Source organism: Macrosteles quadrilineatus, unplaced genomic scaffold (assembly GCF_028750875.1).
Source record: "Macrosteles quadrilineatus isolate MER2022 unplaced genomic scaffold, UCM_ALF_1.0 Scaffold_9__3_contigs__length_116548681, whole genome shotgun sequence".
NCBI classification, from domain to species: domain Eukaryota; kingdom Metazoa; phylum Arthropoda; class Insecta; order Hemiptera; family Cicadellidae; genus Macrosteles; species Macrosteles quadrilineatus.
Genome location: NW_026542602.1, coordinates 29,052,566 through 29,074,508, shown reverse-complemented (window position 1 = coordinate 29,074,508; position 21,943 = coordinate 29,052,566). Strand labels below are relative to the sequence as shown.

General features: G+C 33.9%; 1 protein-coding gene across 1 annotated transcript in view; it reads right to left on the bottom strand.

The window, feature by feature from the left end:
* Nucleotides 1–3,930: 3,930 nt before the first annotated feature.
* Nucleotides 3,931–21,943, bottom strand: part of LOC129003795 (mitotic spindle assembly checkpoint protein MAD1-like) — a 31,459-nt gene continuing 13,446 nt past the window's right edge. The window contains exons 7-12 of the mRNA XM_054432097.1: nucleotides 19,654–19,798; nucleotides 8,873–9,053; nucleotides 7,627–7,801; nucleotides 6,879–7,051; nucleotides 5,802–5,992; nucleotides 3,931–5,084 (exon numbers count right to left, since the gene is read on the bottom strand). Coding sequence (XP_054288072.1) covers nucleotides 4,929–5,084; nucleotides 5,802–5,992; nucleotides 6,879–7,051; nucleotides 7,627–7,801; nucleotides 8,873–9,053; nucleotides 19,654–19,798 — 1,021 coding nt within the window. The 3' untranslated portion in view covers nucleotides 3,931–4,928. The remainder of the gene's footprint in view (nucleotides 5,085–5,801; nucleotides 5,993–6,878; nucleotides 7,052–7,626; nucleotides 7,802–8,872; nucleotides 9,054–19,653; nucleotides 19,799–21,943) is intronic.

Below are 21,943 nucleotides of genomic sequence, written 5' to 3'. Positions count from 1 at the left end.
CTACAATTATGGTTCATTCCATCCACGAAATACATGCACAGCTTTATGTGATCGATATGGCCAGGGCAAAACTACCCCATAAGTTAACGAATTATAAAGTAAGAACAGGATGATTAAATACATGGGTCGATGTGGCAAGAGAAGGAATTAAAATTGCTTCGATCGAAGTAAGAATGTTACTGCTTTCTGGAGAATCAGATATTTTTATCAAATACAAAAAAAAACTAATTTAATATGCTGATAAAATTCTGTGTTTTTATGACCAAAGATGAAGATTTACTTACAAATGATTTTCCTAAAGCAGATGGAATTAGTTGGTAGTAATAAATATTGACTCTTTCCGTAACATGATATACTAATTATATGAACTCCTTCTCCCATATAGTGAAAGTGGCTTTGACATGAAACAAACTCATGAAAAAACAATTATAAGACTCCTAAAAAACCTTTTGGGCAACCTAAAGCCGATAAAAAGTTAGGAAATATTGTGTTAAACGAATTCATCAATCACGTTTTTAGGGAACACAATCATCATACTTATTATTGCTTATCCTCCCTTAATTTAACTAAGATTTTAATGACTTCACCCTATCTATCGCAGTTAGCTGAATTTACATAAAACCTCAAGATTAACCGTCGATTTCGACGGGGTTCCACTAGTATGAAAAGAATGGTTAGTAGAGTAGCATAGCATATTATATAAATCTTGGTACAGTATGTAAATAAAAATACCCCGCCGCAGCAAACCTGCCGACTAAGCGAATTTCCATTTGTCAGAATTGATTTTGAATAAATTAAATTTATTAAAATATTAGGTTTAACGAGTACTTATAGGTTTGCTGCTACGAGAAAACTAATTAAGTGTGTTTTTTTATAAAATATAAATAGCTTGGTATAAAATAAATCAATTTGCCAAGTTCTGATCAAAATCCATGAAAAAGCAAAACTACAACATTTTACATAATTCTCCTCAAGAAAAACATGGGAATTTTAAATTTACATTTTTTTGAATTTTCTCCGTTACCAATTAACCGGACAAAAACACTTTGATATACTAAATTATTTGTTTTTTAAGTTCTTTAATAAGGTCAAATTAGAAATTGGGAAATTTTTTGTTTTGAGGGTCAAAAATGAGAAAACCCAATTGTTACCCCATAAAACCCCGAAAACTTGGTTCCCATGGTCAGATCACGCTGATTTGCGAACTCATTCAAGTTTATCCTGCCTTACACCTTTAAACCAAATTTGATCAAAATCAGATGAAAATTACTCTAGTTATCGCGTTCACGGACACATATATAAAAATTTGAACAACTGGTTTTTTTGGCCTCTGGGGACATCAAAATTAAAATACCCCCGCCGCAGCAAACCTGCCGACTAAGCGAATTTCCATTGTCTGAATTGATTTTCATTAAATATATTTAAATAATATAAGGTTTAACGAGTACCTAGGTTTGCTGCTACAAGGAAACTAATAAAGTGTGTTTTTTAGTCAAATATTAATAGCTTAGTGTAAAATAAATTAATTTGCCAAGTTTGATCAAAATATATCCATAAACAAGCAAACTACAACATTTTACAATATTCTCCATAAGAATAACATGGGAATTTTAAATTTACGATTTTTTAAATTTTCTCCGTTACCAATAACCGAACAAAAATACTTTGGTATATTAAATTATTTTTTTTAAGCTCTTTAAAAAGGTCTAAAGAGAAATTGGGAAATTTTGTGTTTTGAGGGTCAAAAGTGAGAAAAACCAATTTTTACCCCATAAAACCCCCCGTAAAACCACGTTCCATGGTCCGATCATGCTGGTTCCCGAACTCATTCAAGTTTATCCCGCTTTACACCTTTAAACCAAATTTCATCAAAATCGGACAAAAATTACTCAAGTTATCGCGTTCACGGACACATATATATATATATAAATCTCTATATATATATACATATATAAAAATTTGAACGAATGGTGTTTTTGGCCTCTGGGGAGATCAAAATGAAATAGTAAATCGGTCCCGGGCCTAGGTCTTACCATGCCACCTACGGTAATAGCTACTTTAGGGAAATTCGCTAAAAGTAAATTGGTTCTGGCCTTAGGTCTTACCAAACCACCTACAGTAATATCTACTTTAGGGAAATTCGCTGAAACTCAATTTTTACAAATATAAGCTTCAAATTTGCTGTTGTTTTTAAAATTATTTACCTATAAAAAGATTTTGTAGGTACCTTATTTGAACATTTATTTATTGTCACCAAAACAATTGATTATAATGTGTAAATTAAAATACTATGATAAATATAGTACTTCTCATATAGTTTGATTTTTTTAGATTTATTTATCTACAATCATCCATTTATTTTATGCTTGACATTGACAAGTGATTTTTCCTGTAATATTGTTACCAACATCAAATTATATCAAGCCAAAATAGATTATATCCCTGCAAACCTGCAGACTAAGGAAATTTTCATTTCCCTGATTATATTTTCACTAAAATGTATCCTTGAAAATTACAGATTTATTCCCTATATATTTGAATAAAATTAGTGTAATGAGTACTTAGGTTAGGTTTACTGCTACAGGGAATGTATGCATACAGTGTAGAAAAGAAGTTGTACGGCCATGCATTTTATCGCTTAAAACTTATGATGATAACCTACGGGTGATGGATTTTACGTCCAGCTTGATGCCATAGACGTTGAAACCGGTCGCCATGTAGACAATTTTAGGAGTACTCAGACGAAAATAAGGTAATTTATCCTCTTCTATATTAATTTAAATTGGAACAACTTTGATCTCTCACTCTTTTTTTTATATTTTTATGAAGGCCAAATTAAAACAAAAGTAAAACCTGAACAAATTATTTTTTGTAAGAAAAAAATCTACGAGTGTTGTGTTCAGAATGTAGGTAATGATAAAAATAAAAGGGGGAAATGTTACTGCCCCTTCATATTTACTAATTATGAACCCGTTTAGGCAGTTGAATTACCCATGTAATATCAACATCAAGATAATTTGTTCAGCTGAGCGACAAAATAGCCAAACCCGTATGCCTGGTGGATTTCTTCTGCTATTTCTAAGTTGTGTACCATCCATTTTTGCTAGGTTGAAATCAATCATACGAGGCTCATCATACCATGTAAGGGCCGTTTATACGTATACCTTCTTAGTTTGCATGTACGCCGCAACAAGGTTCCTCGCCACTACCAGCATAATTTGTGAACAGCACAGTGCTATTCACAACTCTGTAACTGACGTGTATACTTTGAATGTCTCAACACTTTTTTAACTATTGAATCTCCTGTCGCATGCGAGATAAGGTCAGTGATAATTTTTTCCTGCAGACATAGAGAGTAAAGTGCAGAAATGGGTCAGGGAGTTAAAAAATGCCTGTGAAAATGTCTGTTTTGGAAGGAACTGTGTTTTTGGTGGGTACAGAGACTTCTCACAGAAGACCAAAAAGAAAAAATGGGGTTCTTGGCTATTTTTACACTCTATAACCCATTTTCACAATTAACCCTCAGTGATTGCTTAGGGACATAACCTTCAGTCATCTGGCGATGGATGTCAGCATCGGTTATGTTTCTTGTTTTCGAAAAATTATCACTGACCTTATCTTGAATGTAACAGAAGATTCAATAGTTACATGATTAAACACACAGCAAAATGTACAAATCAGCTACAGAGCTGCAAATGATGTAATTCTGTTCACCAATGATACCAGTAAGTGACAAGCCGCCTAGTTGCAACTTACACATGAATTAAGAAGTTATACGCAAAAACTGCTCTTATTTATAAAACGACCCTCGTATCTTAGCTTTCTTTCCTTTAAACTAGTGTGCAATGTTTACCTTAATCTATATTTTAGGTAGTCAAGCTTTGTTATTTATTTATTAATGTTCAAGCAGGGATATAATAAGTTATAGAGTACAATAAAAACAATTATTTATTCATGATTCACTTATAAAAATAGAAAATGATCAAAATATTCATTTATAATCACAACTCATTTCAGATAAAATATTTACAATTAACTAAATAGTTACGAAAGAAAAAATTTATTTTTTTGTTAATTAAAATATATATTTATTTGAAAATCTTTCTTATAAAAAAAAGCTACGGCCACTTTACATTCTCGAATGATTTAAATGCCTTTCATACAATTTCAGAAATTATTTTGAACCATAATACTGCAGTTAATGGGTTGAACATGTAGTATGACTTATGTAGCAAAAATCTCTTTCTTGGAAATTCCTGGGAAGTGTGTACGGACAATAATACATCCAACATGTTTCGAATTGTTCAGCTAGGTATCAATCCAGCTTAGTATAATAAATTGATTAGATTTTATATTGACAATATACATGGTCAAAGTCAGGAGGGAACTACTATGTCTTACTTAGTATCAGTCAATTTGCTTTACATTATATGAAATCTGGTAAATATAATACCAGAAAATTTACACACCATTTTCCAGCATCGATCAATAGATTACTCCAAAATTTGTACAAGTTCATCACGTTAATACTGTTGCTGGAATATTAGAGTTTACACATGGTATACAATTTACAGACATAAACTCATAGTTTTAGGTACAAAATTCATTAAAAACCTAGAATACGATACACTCCTGAACAAGTTTCCTTGAAGGTTTTCAGGATGTTTGTTACGATAGCCGGCTTAAATAGGAAACCATTCCAACACAAGAATCAACAAACTTTTGTTATGGTGAACTTGTATGTTTCTTCAGAGTAGACGCTTTCCCATTTAGGTGAACCTCCTAACAAATACCATCAAAACTTGGGTGCTATGTTACATCCTAATCCTCTTCTAGAAGGTTGTTTTGAGTATTTAGAGGTAACAAACTATCAAAACCAAATCACAATAACACATTTACAATATGTTCATAGGCTGTAGTGCCATGGTCTAGTGGACTGTCATGGTCTGTCGTTGGAACAAGTCCATGGTTAGAGCTGAGAGGAACATAGGAATGGAGTGATGATGGTGGAGATGGAGGTCGATCATCTCTCCGCAACTGCTGGAGAATGGAGTCTCTAGTAGCTCCATGCCTCCACTGGACATCTGGACAAAAATTTCATATTACATAGGGTAACCATTCTACAATATCACTGAAGAAGATCCCTTTTTACGGACCAGGTATATACAAATACTTATTCAAGAACATACTAGAATGAGCCACTTGTAGAGTGTGCTAAAGTCTAAAATTTCCTCCATTAGATGTTATTACTGACTGGGATAGTGCAAACATCATAAAAGACGCTACAGCTTATAATAGGTGGGTCCTTTCTCTTTAGCTTAAAAAGTTTTGGCTTAAAAGTACACTCAACAGAAATACATCATTTACACGCATTTACTGACAAACTCGGTCAATAGCTTACTATGTTACCTATGTTCAACTTTGACGTGAGAATGGAATGTCTGAGTTAAAAGGTCAAACAAGACACACTAATCTGAACTATTTTTCAGAAAAGGATGTCAACTATTCTCTTGCATACATAACAGTCCTAGAGGCAATAAATTGGTGGAAATCTATCTTTACACACAAATTTCTTTTCAAAACATTACATGTGTTTGTTCTGCACGTGCTTCACAACAGGGTAGGAATACAGTAAGAGAATAATGAGGTTCTTTTAAATGTACTGTAAAAAAACAGTTACAAACAGACAAAATTAGTTTTCTCGATTTATTTTATACACAACAATTTTAAATCTCCCATATTGAACATAAAATAATTTAAGCCAACAAAATGCAAAAAATGATTTTTCAGTTAGTACAAACCTTGAAGAGTAGATGGTCATCAGGGGCCTCCGCGTACAGATTGCTCAGCCGATAGATCTTGTTGGCCAGTCCATCTACTTTGTAGCCAAATAGCTGGTACACCGCCTCACGGAACTCATGGCTGGTTGTCTTGAACACTTCTCGTAGCCTCTGGTTCTGCCTTTCAAAAGACTTAATCTTCTCTTTCAGTTCTAAAAATGATTTCTATATTAGTTAAAAATTCTGTTATTACATTATTTAGAAAAGATCGCTTATACCATGAAGAATGTTGTGGCTGATAGGTTGAACAGCAGGCTTACTGACAATAAGGTTTTTATATTACTACATTGGGTTTAACAACATTTTTTTAGATGTGCTAATAGAACTATCAGATACATAACCGTCAAGAGCACCAACACTAAAAAATAATATGAAAAGGGAAACAGTGAGTTGGAACTGTGTTGCTAGCCTAGTGGTTAGCATCTCGGACTTCGGTGCTGGAGGGACGGGTTCAATCCCCGGCACATCCACAAAACTTAAAAGGGTTTGGACCGCTTTCCCTTAAAAGTGTTTGAAATTATCTCATTATAAAAATGCCACTGGCGTAGATACGTGCAAAAAAAACAGTCAAGAGTAAGCCAATTAGAGGCTGGCAATGATTGAGTGCCTGCAGTTGGGAAGTTTCTGGAATTGCCACATAGTAAGTTCATCCTTTTACGTTCTCCCCTTACACGTAGTATATACAGAGAAAATATTGTTTTTGTCAAAATTTTCGAGTTTGAGTTTTTGGTGAAAATATTTGTTTTGAGTAGGTACCCCTGAACCCATAAACATGGCTTTCCTAGTGATGTGTGATATTAAAACTAACAAACAAATCAAACAGCTCAGATTATCTTAATTAAATTTTAGTACTTTCAGGGTCCTTTAACTCCTTTAAGGTCCTTTATGATTGGGAAAATTAAGTGACGAAGAATCAGATGGGTCGGACTTGTTTTGAGAAGAGGCGAAGAATGCAGACAGAAAAGAGTATTAGAGTACTTTATTTAGTTATTTGGGACAAAGTCAATGTCGTTGGTTGTATTTTACTTGTTCACTCACCCTCCATCTCCTTGGTGCTTGTAGAGGCCATTCTATCATTGACCACGGAGGTGAGGTCGTGAGTCTGTCCCTCCTCCATCAGTCGTAGTCTCTCTCTCAACCTAGCCAGCTCCGCGTGAGCAATCTCCAGCTCTGACATCTGCTTCTGCTCTGCCTCCGCCACTGGGTTCATTCTGTTGGTGACACAGAGAGTTAGGTTATAAACATCAAAAAAATTAAAAAAATTACACACAATCGAATAAGCTACATTGTAAAACAAAATACCAACAACCGTAATCCTAAAAAGCCAGCAACTTATCCTTAAAACAAGAAAAATTACCTCCCACATAAATGAACCATTACCAACCAGTCATCTTCTCAATGGTTGTTATCAAGTATTCAAGTCAAAACTCACTGCATTCCATAACTGATTACTCGTATTATGAAAACTGTCAGAGGACGTAATTTGGTAAAAATCTACTTTTATCAAATTATATGATAAGGAAACATAGTTAAACTTATTTTTGCCAATGTTTTTCTGCCATAAAAGTGTCGGGTTTTATTTAAGTACCCAAGCAACATCATTTAAGAATAATAAATATGAATATTGTTCTGCAGAGTGCAAAGGCATTGAGTGAATTTGAATGCTTGGTTATAAAATAAATTACGCAACACATATAGTGCTAAGCTAACCATCTGATTTCATTCAATAATCTGGTTAATCAGTGGTTATTACAGGTAAATAATGCAATGCTACAATAACACTTACTTAAAGTGCAGTATCTTGCAGTCTCGCATATCAAAGTCTCCCTTGAGTGAACGATACTCCATTTGGATCTTCAGCTCTTCAACCTCCTTCATGAGTGCGTCTTTTTCCTTGGTCAAAGCCGCATTCTCCGCAACCAACTTGTCTAGACGCTCGGCAGCTGCTTTGTTACTGATCCCTGAAGAAGACAAAAAATATAAAACTGACGAAATAAACTTGTTTTAAACATGTAAATCTATCATCTATAGTGTGGTTGAAAAGTCCCCGAACAGTGTAATATATTTTTTACCAATATAGATAAAGTTACGAGACTTGGTTTAACAATAATAACCATAAATGTTTGTCTACTATTTTAAGTTATTATCACTTTTATATCCCTTAAGACGGCCCACGAGGAGTCAGACAAAATTCTTAAATAGCAGCATAGTTCGAGTTTGGTATATATACCTACCTAGCCCCAGGACTAATTTACTTTTTCGTTTTGAGGTCCCCAGAGGTTAAGAACACTATCTGTTCAAATTTCTTATGTACCTATAAGTGTGTCTCCGTTAGCACGATCAGGGCCGTGTTAAGGGTCTGTGGAACCCTGGGCAAACCCAAGAGCAGCGCCTCCTTTTTTCCCAGTGCTGGCGAGCAGTGGTTTGGGGGCACCCAACGGGCCCTGGGCATACGCCCAGTCTGCCCGTTTATAAAAGCGGGCCTGAACACGATAACTCAAGTTAAAATTGTATGATTTTTATCAAATTTGTTACAAACAAGTTAACTATGTTTATAACGAGTTCATAAACCAGCATGATTGACCTATGGTGGGAACAGGTTTTATGGGAAGTAGTATAGGGTAAAAATGGGGGTTTGCAATTTTCAAAGGTCCTGAAAATATAGAAATTTGCAATTTCATTCCAAAAACCATTTTGAAGGGCTTAAAAAACAAATAATTTAGTATATAGACAAATTGTTATACGCTAAATGGTTAGGCAGACAAGTTCAAAAAGCTGTAAATTTAAATTTCCCATGTTATTCTAGTGCTATTTAAATTAGAAATAAATATGACAACTTCAAGGATATATTGGAGTGCAAATCTAATCAGGCAAATGGAAATTCACTTAGCCTGCTGGTTTGCTGTGGGAATTATGGACCAACAGCTAAAACTGAATCGAGACATTGCAGTATTAGCAAACCAACTATTTAGCTGTTACTAATCCAGTCCATAACCGGCCTGTATTGAAGAGTAGAGTGTAGGTATAGTTACCCTCAGGGTCGACCACTGCCAGACTAGGGTCTGCCTCCAGCTGCTCCATGCGCTGTTGGTAGCCACTGACAAGTCTCTCCAGAGCCTCCAGTCTGGCATTAGGCAGAGACTCCAGTGAGGCAGACGTCATCGTCACCTCCTTCTGGCACGAGTCCACCAGGTTACGCAGGTCATCTCTCTCCTACAACACAAACTAGAACGCTAGATCCCAGAATGTCATGGCATTATCACACAGCTAAAGCCTCAGGTAAATGGCAGGATTTGAAGTTTGCACCTCGGGACCACGGCTCTGCGCATCAGCATTGCACCATCTCGCTCCCTATCATAATCATTAGCATAGCAAAGTCCTTAGGTTTAATTAGTGCTTTGTAAAATTCTCATAGTGCCATTAATTTCTTCTCAGTACGCAAAGCATTGATCTTGATCTGAGAGTTTATGAGATTGTGTCATTAATAACTAGGGATGGACGAGATTGGATTTTTAGTTCGAGACGAGACGAGACGAGATTTTTTATTTCTCATAAAATTTCGAGACGAGATCGAGACGAGATTTCTCTTCTCATACACAACGGGAAATGCACGTTCGAAATTTTTACCTGATTTTGTAACATTGTTAGATGACTGTTTAAATACTAAAATAATGATAATAGGCAAGAATATTTACAATCTTTCATTAAATAACATCAGCATAACATTTTTTTATTAATCACGCCTAACTTATTAAAAATGCCTACGATTAGGAAACATGGTGATATCAGTTAGGATAGAGTTCAACTTATCCTAAAATAAAATAAATCATAAAATAAAAGCAATATTAATTTTTATAAAATAGTTACTTGTTTTGACTTTTTTATAGTAATAAAACATTCCTCACACTGCTTACACTTAACAAAACTTCTCAAATGTTATTAAAGTAATATTATTAAAATAATGAAAGTAATATTTACATTAAAAGAATTAAAGTAATATTTACATTAAAAGAATTAATTAAATAAGAACGCCTTCGAAAAGGAAACGCAACTACAACACGCTCCTGTATTGCGGGTATTGCATTGACTTTCTGCAGGCGTTTTTAATTTTTTTTTTTTTTTTTTTTTTTTTCTCGTCTCGATAAAAATCTCGGCCAAAAAGTAATCTCGTCTCGAGTAACGAGATTGAAAATTTCCCGAAATTTCGAGACTTGACCATCCCTATTAATAACCCATTTACATCCACCATAGCCTACACCTATACGATAAATAACTGAGTGTACGATAATTTTGGGCCGGCATGAACTAGGCCAGTTGTATGATTCAGAACAAAACATTGACCATGGCAACTTCCTTTAAAATATAAGTTTTTCCTGGAATCAGTGAGTAATATTTCATTTCAGAACTGGTATCGAATCGAGAAATTCTGTTATCGCCCTATCCCTATTTAAAATGTAAAATTATTGATATTCCACTAGGACGTAATTCAAGCCATTGCCTTGAGTTTTGAGGCACAGTTTTACTTTGTTCCAGCTATGCGTAACAATCGACACTGCTCCTACCTACACGTTATTATAGGACTGGCGACGAGTCGACGTATTCTGTCAGCGGACCCGAGTTTCGATTCCCAAATCTCGTTAATCGAATCCGAATCTTGTCTCAAGATTCGGTGGATTTGAGATTCGGATTCGACACATCCCTAATTTGAACTCTGTTTTTCAAGAATTACAAATATTTATGTTTAACTTACCTATACTCGTGCTACCACTAATTTTAGTTTTTAAATTTCATAAACCTATACGTTATTATCCGACTTCATCCGAAATTCTCAAAACACTTTTACAAGGGTGAAGATGATGTAGCTCCACCTGAGCGCATGATATTCCGAGAACTTCTAGAGTTCTGAACCTTCATCAAATCAAAGTAATTAATTAGTTAAAACCAGGGACTAGATTTTGTATCAACCTACCGATTTGATCGGCCCTTCTGAGCACTCTGGTGAAGAAATGTATGTGAGTGTGGCTGATTCTAGAGATAGGCCTGACCTGTTTAGCGAATTTCCTTATAGGGAAGTAGCTATTACCGTAGGTGGCACGGTAAGACCCAGGCCTGGGACCAATTTACTTTTTCATATTGATGTCCCCAGAGGCCAAAAACACAGTTCGTTCAAATTTGTATATATGTACTAGCTGACCCGGCGAACTTCGTATCGCCTAAGTTATAGGTTTCCCCTAAGACAGACCGATGGAAAGAAAGTACCATTACGTTTAATTTTCAAGATGATCTCGTTCGCATCGCTCAATCACGTCCTGGTTGGAGCTCGTTCGCTACGCTCACTCACCTTTGGGTTGGAGCTCGTTCGCTACGCTCACTCACCTTTAGGTTGGAGCTCGTTCGCTGCGCTCACTTGCCTTCAGGTTAGCTCGTTCGCTACGCTCACTCGCCTCCAGGTTGAAGTTCGTTCGCTACGCTCACTCACCTTTTGGTTGCAAATTAGCTGTTGTCATAAATGTAAAAGAAATAATAGTGCTGCACCCTGTTGGTAATCCTTGTAACTTTAATGCTATTGAACATCATAGAACAGAACCAACTTGTTTAATTGAAACAGCTGTTAAGATTCATTAATTCCATTTCTCATAAGGTTAACATGAGAAACTCCAGAGCCACTGGGGCGGAGCCCTTTTAAGAATTTCGAAACGGGAAATAGTTTACGTCCGATTCGCATACCTACAGAATTTACACACCAAATTTCATAACGATCGGTGAAGTCGTTCCGGAGGAGTTTGCAGACAAACACTGTGACACGAGAATTTTATATATTAGATATTAATATATGCGTCAGTGAACTTGGCTTGCCAGGTAAATAAGAATGAGGCAACAGTTTTAGTCTCATGACCAAGCCAACATATGATAGCAAGCCCTCTGTGACTGATTATGACCAAGCTTTTGAAGAACTTGAAACAGCTTTCAAAGAGAGAAAACTTCACAGACTTATTTGCTCCCCAATGGGCTGCGTGCGAGATCTCATTGATCCTCTACATTTTGCGACTAAAATAGTTGGTTTTCAAAAGAACACAAATGCAAAAATACTAATTGTAACCAATGATCAAAGGACAAGCAGAAGACCTCTATGGAAAGGACTGACTCATACCGAGTTTGTTGATAAATTACAACTAGCAATCAACAGATGTCGATCTTCAGAGAATAGACAGCAGATCTCTGGAGGGGGTATCAGGATGGGTTCTCCTTGGGGCGCGCCACATTCACCTCCAGTAATCCCTGTCTGCAGTTCACCTGTTGAGCAGAACCATCAGCAATCTGGTGGATACACAGCCCGTGTTGGTCTCCCTACAGTGGATCTGCAGTCTTCAACAAGCCTGTTTTCCAATGACACATCACATCACCAAAAAAACTCCCCTGTGAAGCCACAGGTACCAATTACATAAATTTTAAAAACTTTTGCGTAATGCGTAATTCAAATCATGGTTCTTTTTTTAAATAATAATAGCAGAAAACCCAGAAAGAAATCTTTTGTATGGCCTATCTGTGAGGAGGCTAGGTTAAGTAAAAAATATGCATGGTTAATGCACTTGAATATACAAGGAGGAATTACAGATAAAAAAAATGAATTGGACCTACTTTTGCTTGAGTCTAATATATCTGTGCTTAGCTTAAATGAACATTGGCTTAAAAAAGATCAAATTAATATTTTAAACGGTATAGAAAATTACACAGTTGCTGCTCATTTTTGTAGAGAAAATACAGCTCATGGAGGCTCATGTATATTAATAAAAAATAATTTGAATTTCTTTGAAAGAAAAGATCTTTGTATATTCAGTGATGAGTTAGTTTTTGAAATGTGCTGTATTGAGATAGTTTGTTTCAATGCAATTATTATTTCCATTTATAGAATTCCATGTATTTCAAATTTTAGAACTTTTTTAAATAAATTAGAAAATGTGTTTATTTTACTGCAGAAAGAGCTAGGTTTTAAGGATGTTTATATTGTAGGTGACTTTAATATTGACATTTTAGATACATGTACTTTTCCACAACAGAGATTGGATTTTTTGAATTTGTTAGATATTTTTGGTCTAGGTATAAATATAGAATCACCGACAAGAATTACGCCGAACAAAATTTCATGCATAGATAATATCATAACATTCAAAATTAAGCCAATTGATACAAAAATCTGTATGAATATTGAAACTGGTCTTTCTGACCACAGGTCTCTTTTTATTTCTTTACAGGGAAATGATGAGGATAGACAAAAATTACACACTTCTTTTAAGCAAAGAATTTTTTCTGAAAGAAATATTAATTACTTTATAAACTCTATCAGCAAAATGAAATGGAATACTACAAAAAATAACGACCTTTTTCTAAACAGTAATAATTTTTTTGGTTCTTTTCAAAGAATTTTTGAGGAATCTTTCCCTTTCAAACCTGTTAAAATTAAAAAGAAAACAGTAAATAAAAAATGGGTAACACAAGGTATTCAAATTTCTAGTCAAAAGAAAAGAATGTTAAGCAACTTAGCAAAGAGTTCTACTGATGTTAACTTTATTGGCTATGTAAAAATGTACAAAAAAGTTTTTAAATCTGTTTGTAACCTAGCAAAGAAAATGTATAATTGTAGTTATATAAATAAGGCTAGTAATAAGACTAAAGCAGCATGGGCTGTGGTTAAAGCCGAACTTGGTTACAAGCCAATCAATAATTCTTTTCCTGATTTAGTTATTGATAGCAAGTTAGTCTCAGATGGCACAGTTATTGCAAGTCACTTTAATTCTAAATTTATTGAGGTAGGGAAGGATTTAGGGGTAAATTTTTCCAAGAGTAAAGCAATGGAACTAGTAAAAAAATCAATCACACATAGGCCTGATATTCCAATTTTTAACTTTAGTTTAGTTACACCTCAGCAAGTTATCAAAATAGTCAAGTCACTAAGTGATAAAAAAACGGCTGGTTGGGATGGGATTTCAACTACTATGATAAAAAAAGTAATTAAGTATGTTGCTGAGCCATTGTCCATAATCATCAATCAGACTTTAACCAATAGCACTTTCCCTAATCATTTGAAGTATGCAGAGGTGAAGCCATTATTTAAAAAAGGTTCTAAGAGTAAATTCAGATAACTACCGACCTGTTTCTGTCCTGCCTTCTTTTTCAAAGATATTTGAAAAAATTGCATTCAATCAAATGTCCTATTTTCTGGAATCTAATAACTTATTAGCTGATGAACAGTTTGGTTTTAGGAAAAATCGAAGTACCACTTCCACTGTGGCTCATTTTGTAAATTCAATAACACAGAGCTTGGATGGGTCACAGAGCACTATTGGCGTGTTCTGTGATCTATCCAAAGCCTTTGATAGTGTACACCATCAAATTCTTCTTGATAAATTATCCTCCTATAGATTCTCAGAATCAGTTATTTTGTGGTTGAAATCATATTTAAACGATCGCTTTCAAAGAACAGTTATTATTAAAGAAAACATTAAGTATGCTTCTGAATGGGAAAAGATTGTTATGGGGGTGCCTCAGGGCTCTCTATTAGGACCGTTATTGTTTTTGATGTACATAAATGATCTACCTAAGAATGTTAAACCTAGTTTGTTGTTATATGCTGACGATACGACAGCCATCATTAAATCAAAAGACAGTCATGAACTAAGTTTAGCCTTGAATCAAGCTCTTCAAGATCTGTCAAAATGGTTTAAAGTAAACGGTTTAAAAATGAACCACATTAAAACACAAATAGTAAAATTTCAAACTGCACAGTGTAGGGACGATCTTGAAGGCTTTGTTTATTTTGATAATGAAAAAATAAATTTTAGCAACACAGCTAAATTTTTAGGAATTGATGTAGATAGTTTATTGAATTGGAAGAATCACATTCATAACACCTCTAAAAAGTTAAATTCAGTATGTTTTCAAATGTTGGTCTTAAGAAATGTTGTTGATTTAAACACTAGACTAATGATTTATCACGCTTTATTTTCGTCAATTTTACAGTATGGAATAGAGCTTTGGGGCGTCACATCTGATTCGTATCAACTTTTTAAACTTCAAAAAAGAATACTTAGAATTATGACTTTTAAACCCGTAAAACATTCTTGCAAGCAACTTTTTAAAGAACTAAAGATTCTAACCGTCCCTAATTTGTATATTCTTAAATGTTTATTGTATGTGAAATCAAATTTTGAAAAACTCCACAGTGAAAATAATCAGCACAATTATAACACTAGATTTCATACAGATTTTCAATATCCTATACACAGATTAAATCTTGTGGAAAGGACACCTTCTTATATGGGTAAAAGATTTTTTAACAATTTGCCTGGGTACTACAAATCTATAATAGGATTAGTATCTTTTAAAGAAAAAATTTTTGAATTTTTATTGGAAAAGAATTATTATAGTATTGGTCAATTTCTTGAAGATAAATCAATGTGAATTGTTTGTTTTGTTACCTACTATGTATTTATTTTTACCAATATAAGCTAGTTTATTTTAGTATAGTTTGACAATGTCACCTGTTTTGTCTGGCTGTGCCAGAGCATAAAAAAAAAACGTTTTGTGACAATAAAGATGACTTTGACTTTGAACGTGATAACGTGAGTAATTTTTGTCCGATTTTGATTAAATTCGGTTTAAAGGTGTAAGGCAGGAAAAACTAGAATTAGAACCAGCATGATTGGACCATGGGAACAGGGTTTTACGGTGGGTTTTATGGGGTAAAAAAAGTTTGTCTCATTTTTGACCCTCAAAACACAAAATTTCCCAATTCCTCTCTAGACCTTTTTAAAGAGCTTAAAAAACAAATAATTTTGTATAACAAACTGTTTTTTATGGTTATTGGTAACGGAGAAAATTAAAAAAAATTTAAATTTTAAATTCTCATGTTATTCTTATGGAGAATATTGTAAACTGTTGTAGTTTGCTTGTTTATGGATATATCTTGATCAAACATAGCAAATTTATTTATTTTATACTAAGCTATTAATATTTCACTAAAAATACACTTAATTAGTTTTTTGTGGCAGCAAACCTAGGTACTCGTTAAACCTTATGTTATTTTAATTGAAAATTAATTCAGACAAATGGAAATTCGCTTAGTCGGCAGGTTTGCTGTGGCAGGGGTATTTTTATGGATACAATTAATTTTACTCCCCTCCTGAAATTTACACCACTGATTCTCCCAGTATAAACAAAATTTTTAATCCAACAACAATACCTATGAAGTTGACAAATGTTTTTACTGCAAGAAGATAACTAGGAAAACTATTGGCAAAAAAATAGCTTAAATGATATTTTAATGAAAATGAAATGAAATGAAATGAAATGAAATGAAATGAAATGTGTTTATTGTCTTGTGAATTTATACAAATTATTGACAATGTCCGAAAAACTGCTAAAACTAGCATAGTCAGTTAATGAATACAATATACAATATTTACAAGAATACTACACACAAGGAGACATGTTACAATACATACTTTAATGTTACAACCAAATAATCTTATTGTTCAGAAAAATGCAAGGCATTTAGAATAATGAAAGTTATTAAACCCCATAACCAACTAAATCCAACAGTAATTTGATGAATTTGCTAGCTCTACTTAAAAATTAATAAAAGGCATTTCAAAAAAATCTTTTAGAGAATAAAAAGGGTTGTTCAAAAGCCATTTGTAGAATTTAGATTTAAAAGTTTTATTAGGATATTTTATTATTAAATGTATTAGCTTGTTGTATATTTTTAGTGAGATTACAATATGAGTTTTAGACAGTCTAAAAAAATCTATGGTAGCAACGTTTTTATTCCTTGTATTATGAACATGAGAATTTTGTTTGATAAGGTTGGGATTTTGTAGAATATATGATACAGAGTCAAATAAATAATTTTAATTACTGTTGGAATTTGTAGCTGAATGAACAGGGGTTTACAGTGTTCCTGTTGGGGTTCACAAGATATGATTCTAACTAACTTCTTTTGTAAGACTAAAATTTCCTCTATCCTACTGCAATTTCCGTAAAAGATAATATTGTATCTGAAAATGGATTGGAAATAAGCAAAGTAGGCTGTTTTAATATAATTTTGATCTATACAATGTATTAGTTTAGTTATAAGACAAATTACCCTTGAAAGCTTAGAACTTATGTAATCTATATGATCTCCCCAAGAAAGGGTCTTATCCAGATAAATACCAAGAAATTTAACATTGTCTACATAACCATCCAACATATTTGATTCACAGGGTCTAAGGCTAAAAACATTTTTTGAGTTTTATCTTTGTTTAAGAGGAAGCCATTTGATTCAAACCAAATAGAAGCTTCAAGGGAGCCAAATTAAGATACTTTTTAAGACCTCACATCCCCTATGTTTCTTAAATATCTTATGTCTTCACTACAAATCTGGTAAAAACACACCTACTGTTCTAAATAAATCTCAATTCTAAATCTAATGTAGATCTTTAAACATCTCTCTACCTCATTTTAAAAGATTAGGGATTTTAACCATCACAAGTATGTACATTTTTGAAATGATTAAGCTATTAATGAACAATATAGATAATTTCAAAGAGTTTAAATTTACACATAATTATTCCACACGTCAGAAACATTTATATCAATTCCCAATACATAGACTAACTCTTTTATAACGTACACCAAAATACATGGCTATAAATTTTTTTAATAAACAACCAAAAAGAATCACCAACAATCCAAAAAACATACTCCTAGAAAAATTACACGAGTTATTAATTGAAAAGGCATATTATAAAATAGAAGATTTATATTCTGATGTTTTCTAAACGGACAAGAATTAATTTAATTTTGTAAACTAAATTCACGTTGAATACATACCTGATAGCTTTCATTAATTTTAGCAGGATTTTATCTTATTTGTTGTTTTAGCGAATTTCCCATTTAGGGAATAAGCTATTACCGTAGGTCTCATGGTAAGACCTAGACCCGGGACCGATTTACTTTTTCGTTTTGAGGTCCCCAAAGGCCAAAAACACCATTCGTTCAAATTCATATATATATATATATTTATATATGTGTCCGTTAGCGCGATAACTCGAGCAAAATTGATCCGATTTTGATGAAATTTGGTACAAACGTGTAAACCTACATTTATTCTAACGAGTTCGCGAACCAGCATAATCGGACCAAGGGATCAGGGGTTTATGGGGGGTTTTATGGGGTAAAAATGGGGTTTTTCTCATGTTTGACCCTAAAAACTTTAAATTTCTAAATTTCTCTCTAAACCATTTTGAAGAGCTTAAAAAAACAAATAATTTAGTATATTGAAGTGTTTTTGAATGTTCATTGACTACGGAGAAAACTAAAAAAATTGTAAATTTAAAATTCCCATGTTATTCTTATGGAGAATAAATAAACTGTTCTAGTTTGCTTGTTTATGGATATATTTTAATCAAATTTGGCAATTTGGTTTATTTCATACTAAGCTATCAATATTTCAATTGAAAAAACACACCTCAACATCTTCCCCGTAGCAGCAAACCTAACTACTCACTAAAATTAATGTTATAGGAAATAAATCTGAAAATTTATAGGGAATATTTTAGTAGAAATCAAGCCGGGTAAATGGAAATTTGCTTAGTATGCAGGTTTGCTGCGACGGGGGTATTTTATAATGGTAACTTTTACTTGATGTCAGTAGTAATAATTTTGAGTTGTGTGAATTTATTAGTTACTAGCTGTAACCCGCGGGCTTTGCCCCGTTTAACTTCTTAATTTTCAAGATGACCTCGTTTGCATGGCTCAATCACGTCCTGGTTGAAGTTCGTTCGCTACGCTCACTCACCTTTAGGTTGGAGCTCGTTCGCTGCGCTCACTTTCCTTCAGGTTAGCTCGTTCGCTACGCTCACTCGCCTCCAGGTTGAAGTTCGTTCGCTACGCTCACTCACCTTTTGGTTGCAAATTAGCTGTTGTCATAAATGTAAAAGAAATAATAGTGCTAGTGCTGCACCCTGTTGGTAATCCTTGTAACTTTAATGCTATTGAACATCACAAAACAGAACCAACTTGTTTAATTGAAACAGCTGTTAAGATTCAATAATTTCATTTCTCATAAGGTTAACATGGGATGGGAAACTCCAGAGCCACTGGGGCGGAGCCCGAAAGGATTTTTGAAATAAGAATATGCCTATATGTTAATCGGGAATGTGAGCTATCATCATGCCAAATTTCAGCCCAATCCGACCAGTATTTTTCGCGTTTACTTTTCCCATACATACAGCAACCACCTCTTTTTTATAATAGTATAGATAGTATTTTTTTAAATTTTTATTATGACGACACTCCAATCCTTGTACGTTGTACTTTGTAAGATGTTATGAGTGAATAAAGAATTTGAATTTGAATTAGAATCTTAAATTATTAATTCTTGTATGTTTGTAGCCAGTTATACTTGGATGTAAAACTTTTAAACACAGTGTAAGAAACCAGATTATGAATTGTAGACTAAAGAGATAGCAACCAGCTTACTTAGGATCCTCCCTTTCTCTAGACTTGACAATGTCCTCCCGGGGGAAGTATTGTGTGTTCTATGGCCTACCTGTAATTCTTTTGGGATAAACTAGCTGACTATCCCATCATTCTACAATTCAAAATCCTGGCCTAGAGCCTTTCTTTGAACATTACTAAATGTAGCAAACATTTCTTTAAAGAGTAGTACTGCATATAACATTAAGAGTAAGACTGCCTGATTAGATTATATAAGTCATTCTAATTTTTTAATTCCTGAATAAAGGATAAAGCACAAGAGACAGGAACTCACCCAAGTTATCAGAGTTATTTGTTTCCGCAGCCTCCTAACTTTTGTTGATTGCAATTCCAAGTTCTTCTTTAATGTCGAAAGTTGAGTGTTAGCTTCTTGCAGTTCTTTTAGTTTTTCATTGTGTGCTTCCTTAATGCTTTTTGATCTGAAAATAAAAAATCAACAATCTTTTTAACAGCTTTCATAAACAGATTTCTTAATAAGCATCCTGAGATCCATGAAGAAGATGAATGCTTATAATTTAATCACAATCTGCAATAGTATCTGAGAAATAATAAATACTAAACTACCAAAATAACCTGCAATATTCATAAACTAACCACTCCTCTTTCCAGAAATTGAGCGGAGCGAGCAAAGCTCTTATACGTAGACTTTTATGCATTTTGTAATACGCAAACTCCTCCTTGACGGCTGCAGCAATCGTTTTGGAGATATAGACCATATCACACTGAGTGCTAACATCTCTATATGGTGTTAAAAAAATTCTTCAAGGAATCCGCCTCACGGGCCCTTTAAGTTTCAATGTAATCCTTATAGAAGCAGTATTTGACACAAAAACAAAGGCATAAGATCAGCTGTCGACTTAAAGGAATAATTGTAACTGTTGTCAAATATATTAGAACAGGAATGGTATGCATCATAAAGATAAAACGCCACTAGCTCGAGCCACTGATAACATAAACATAATATGGTTTGGAAGTTTTTTTACAGTTAAATTTAAATAACAATACAGTAGAGACAGTACAGTACAAACATGTTTGCTTACAGGATAGTGGCGACATTTGTTTATGATCAATACCGTTTCTGTTATAATATTATTAATATTTGTATTGTTAATTATCTTGTTATGAACTATCTAAGTGCATGATCATTTCTTAATTTCAGTTTGAACATGTTTAAATATTTAGAACCAGTGGACCAAGGGTTGCTCGTTACCGTATCAATTGTTTGGAATGTAAAAAATATCAAACATGCATATGTATGATTTTCAACATAATTTTTAATAAAACGTATTATCATTCTCAAGAATGGGAACATTTTAGCAGGGCTGTGCGAATCCAGAAATTTTGGTTCGAATCCGAATCCGAATCATAGCTGTACAGATTTTATCGAATCCGGATCGAATCCGAATATTAATTAATCCCGAGTCGAATCTGGGTCGAATCCGAATCTCAAATTTACAGCCATTATCGAACCTGGATCGAATCCGAATCTGAAATTTAAAGCTGTTATCGAATCCGAATATTTAAACGTGTTCAGAGTCGAATCCAAATCCGAGGAAAGTCAGCAGTACCAATTTTCACATTTTTAGACCACATTTTCTGGGGCTGAAATAACTTAGGGAATTGCTTAAAAAAATTCTTGAAATGGGCCAAATAAAAAAGTTATAAAATTTAGGCCTACCTATTTGAAGTTTTGAAACAAAAAAATTGGGCATAAGTTAGGCATACCACCTAGGCCTAAGTTACTCGCTAAAAGTGATGGACTACCAATTTGTGTAGTCTAAAACATAGGCCGAGCCTATTATACACCTCGGTGTTAATCCTCCACACAAGCCTATGTCTGCATTACTATTACAAGTAATAACTAACACTGTGAGGTTAAGTTTACTGATAGCCAAGATAGGGTTCAAATGCGACCTACACTAATGTGCCTAAAGCCTAACACCAAGTTGGTCAGGTTCCTAACATGAACCAGTCAACAGCAAATCGGAGTGCACAAGTAGTTTTTTAGTGTCTAAAAAATTATATTGAAAATTATACTCAATCAGAATCTAGTAAATTTGAATATCGAATCCCAACTCGGATCTATTTCCAAGAAATTCGAATATCGAATCCGAACCCGGATCTCTTACCAGTAAATTTGAATATCGATTCCGAATCCGAATCCAGTTAGAAACAGTAGATTCGTTCTCGAATCCGAATCGAATCTCTAAAAAGATTCGGATTCGATTCGTTTTTCGAACTATTCGCACAGCCCTGCATTTTAGATACATTAATCTAACAGATACATTAATCTAACTGCCATAAATATTTCCCACACTTCCCATTGCTCACCTTTACTACTTCCGTCACCACTTCCTACGTCATGGACCTGTTTCTTTCCCATCCCAAAGCATTTAAGTATTGCAGATACATTTATCTAACGGCCACAAACGTTTTCCACACTCCGCATTGCTCGCCTTCACTACTTTCCTTCACCACTTTCTACGCCGTGGACCTATTTCTCTCCCTTCCCATAGAATTTTAGTAGTAGTAGTGTACTGTATAATCAATGCTCAATAGTATTC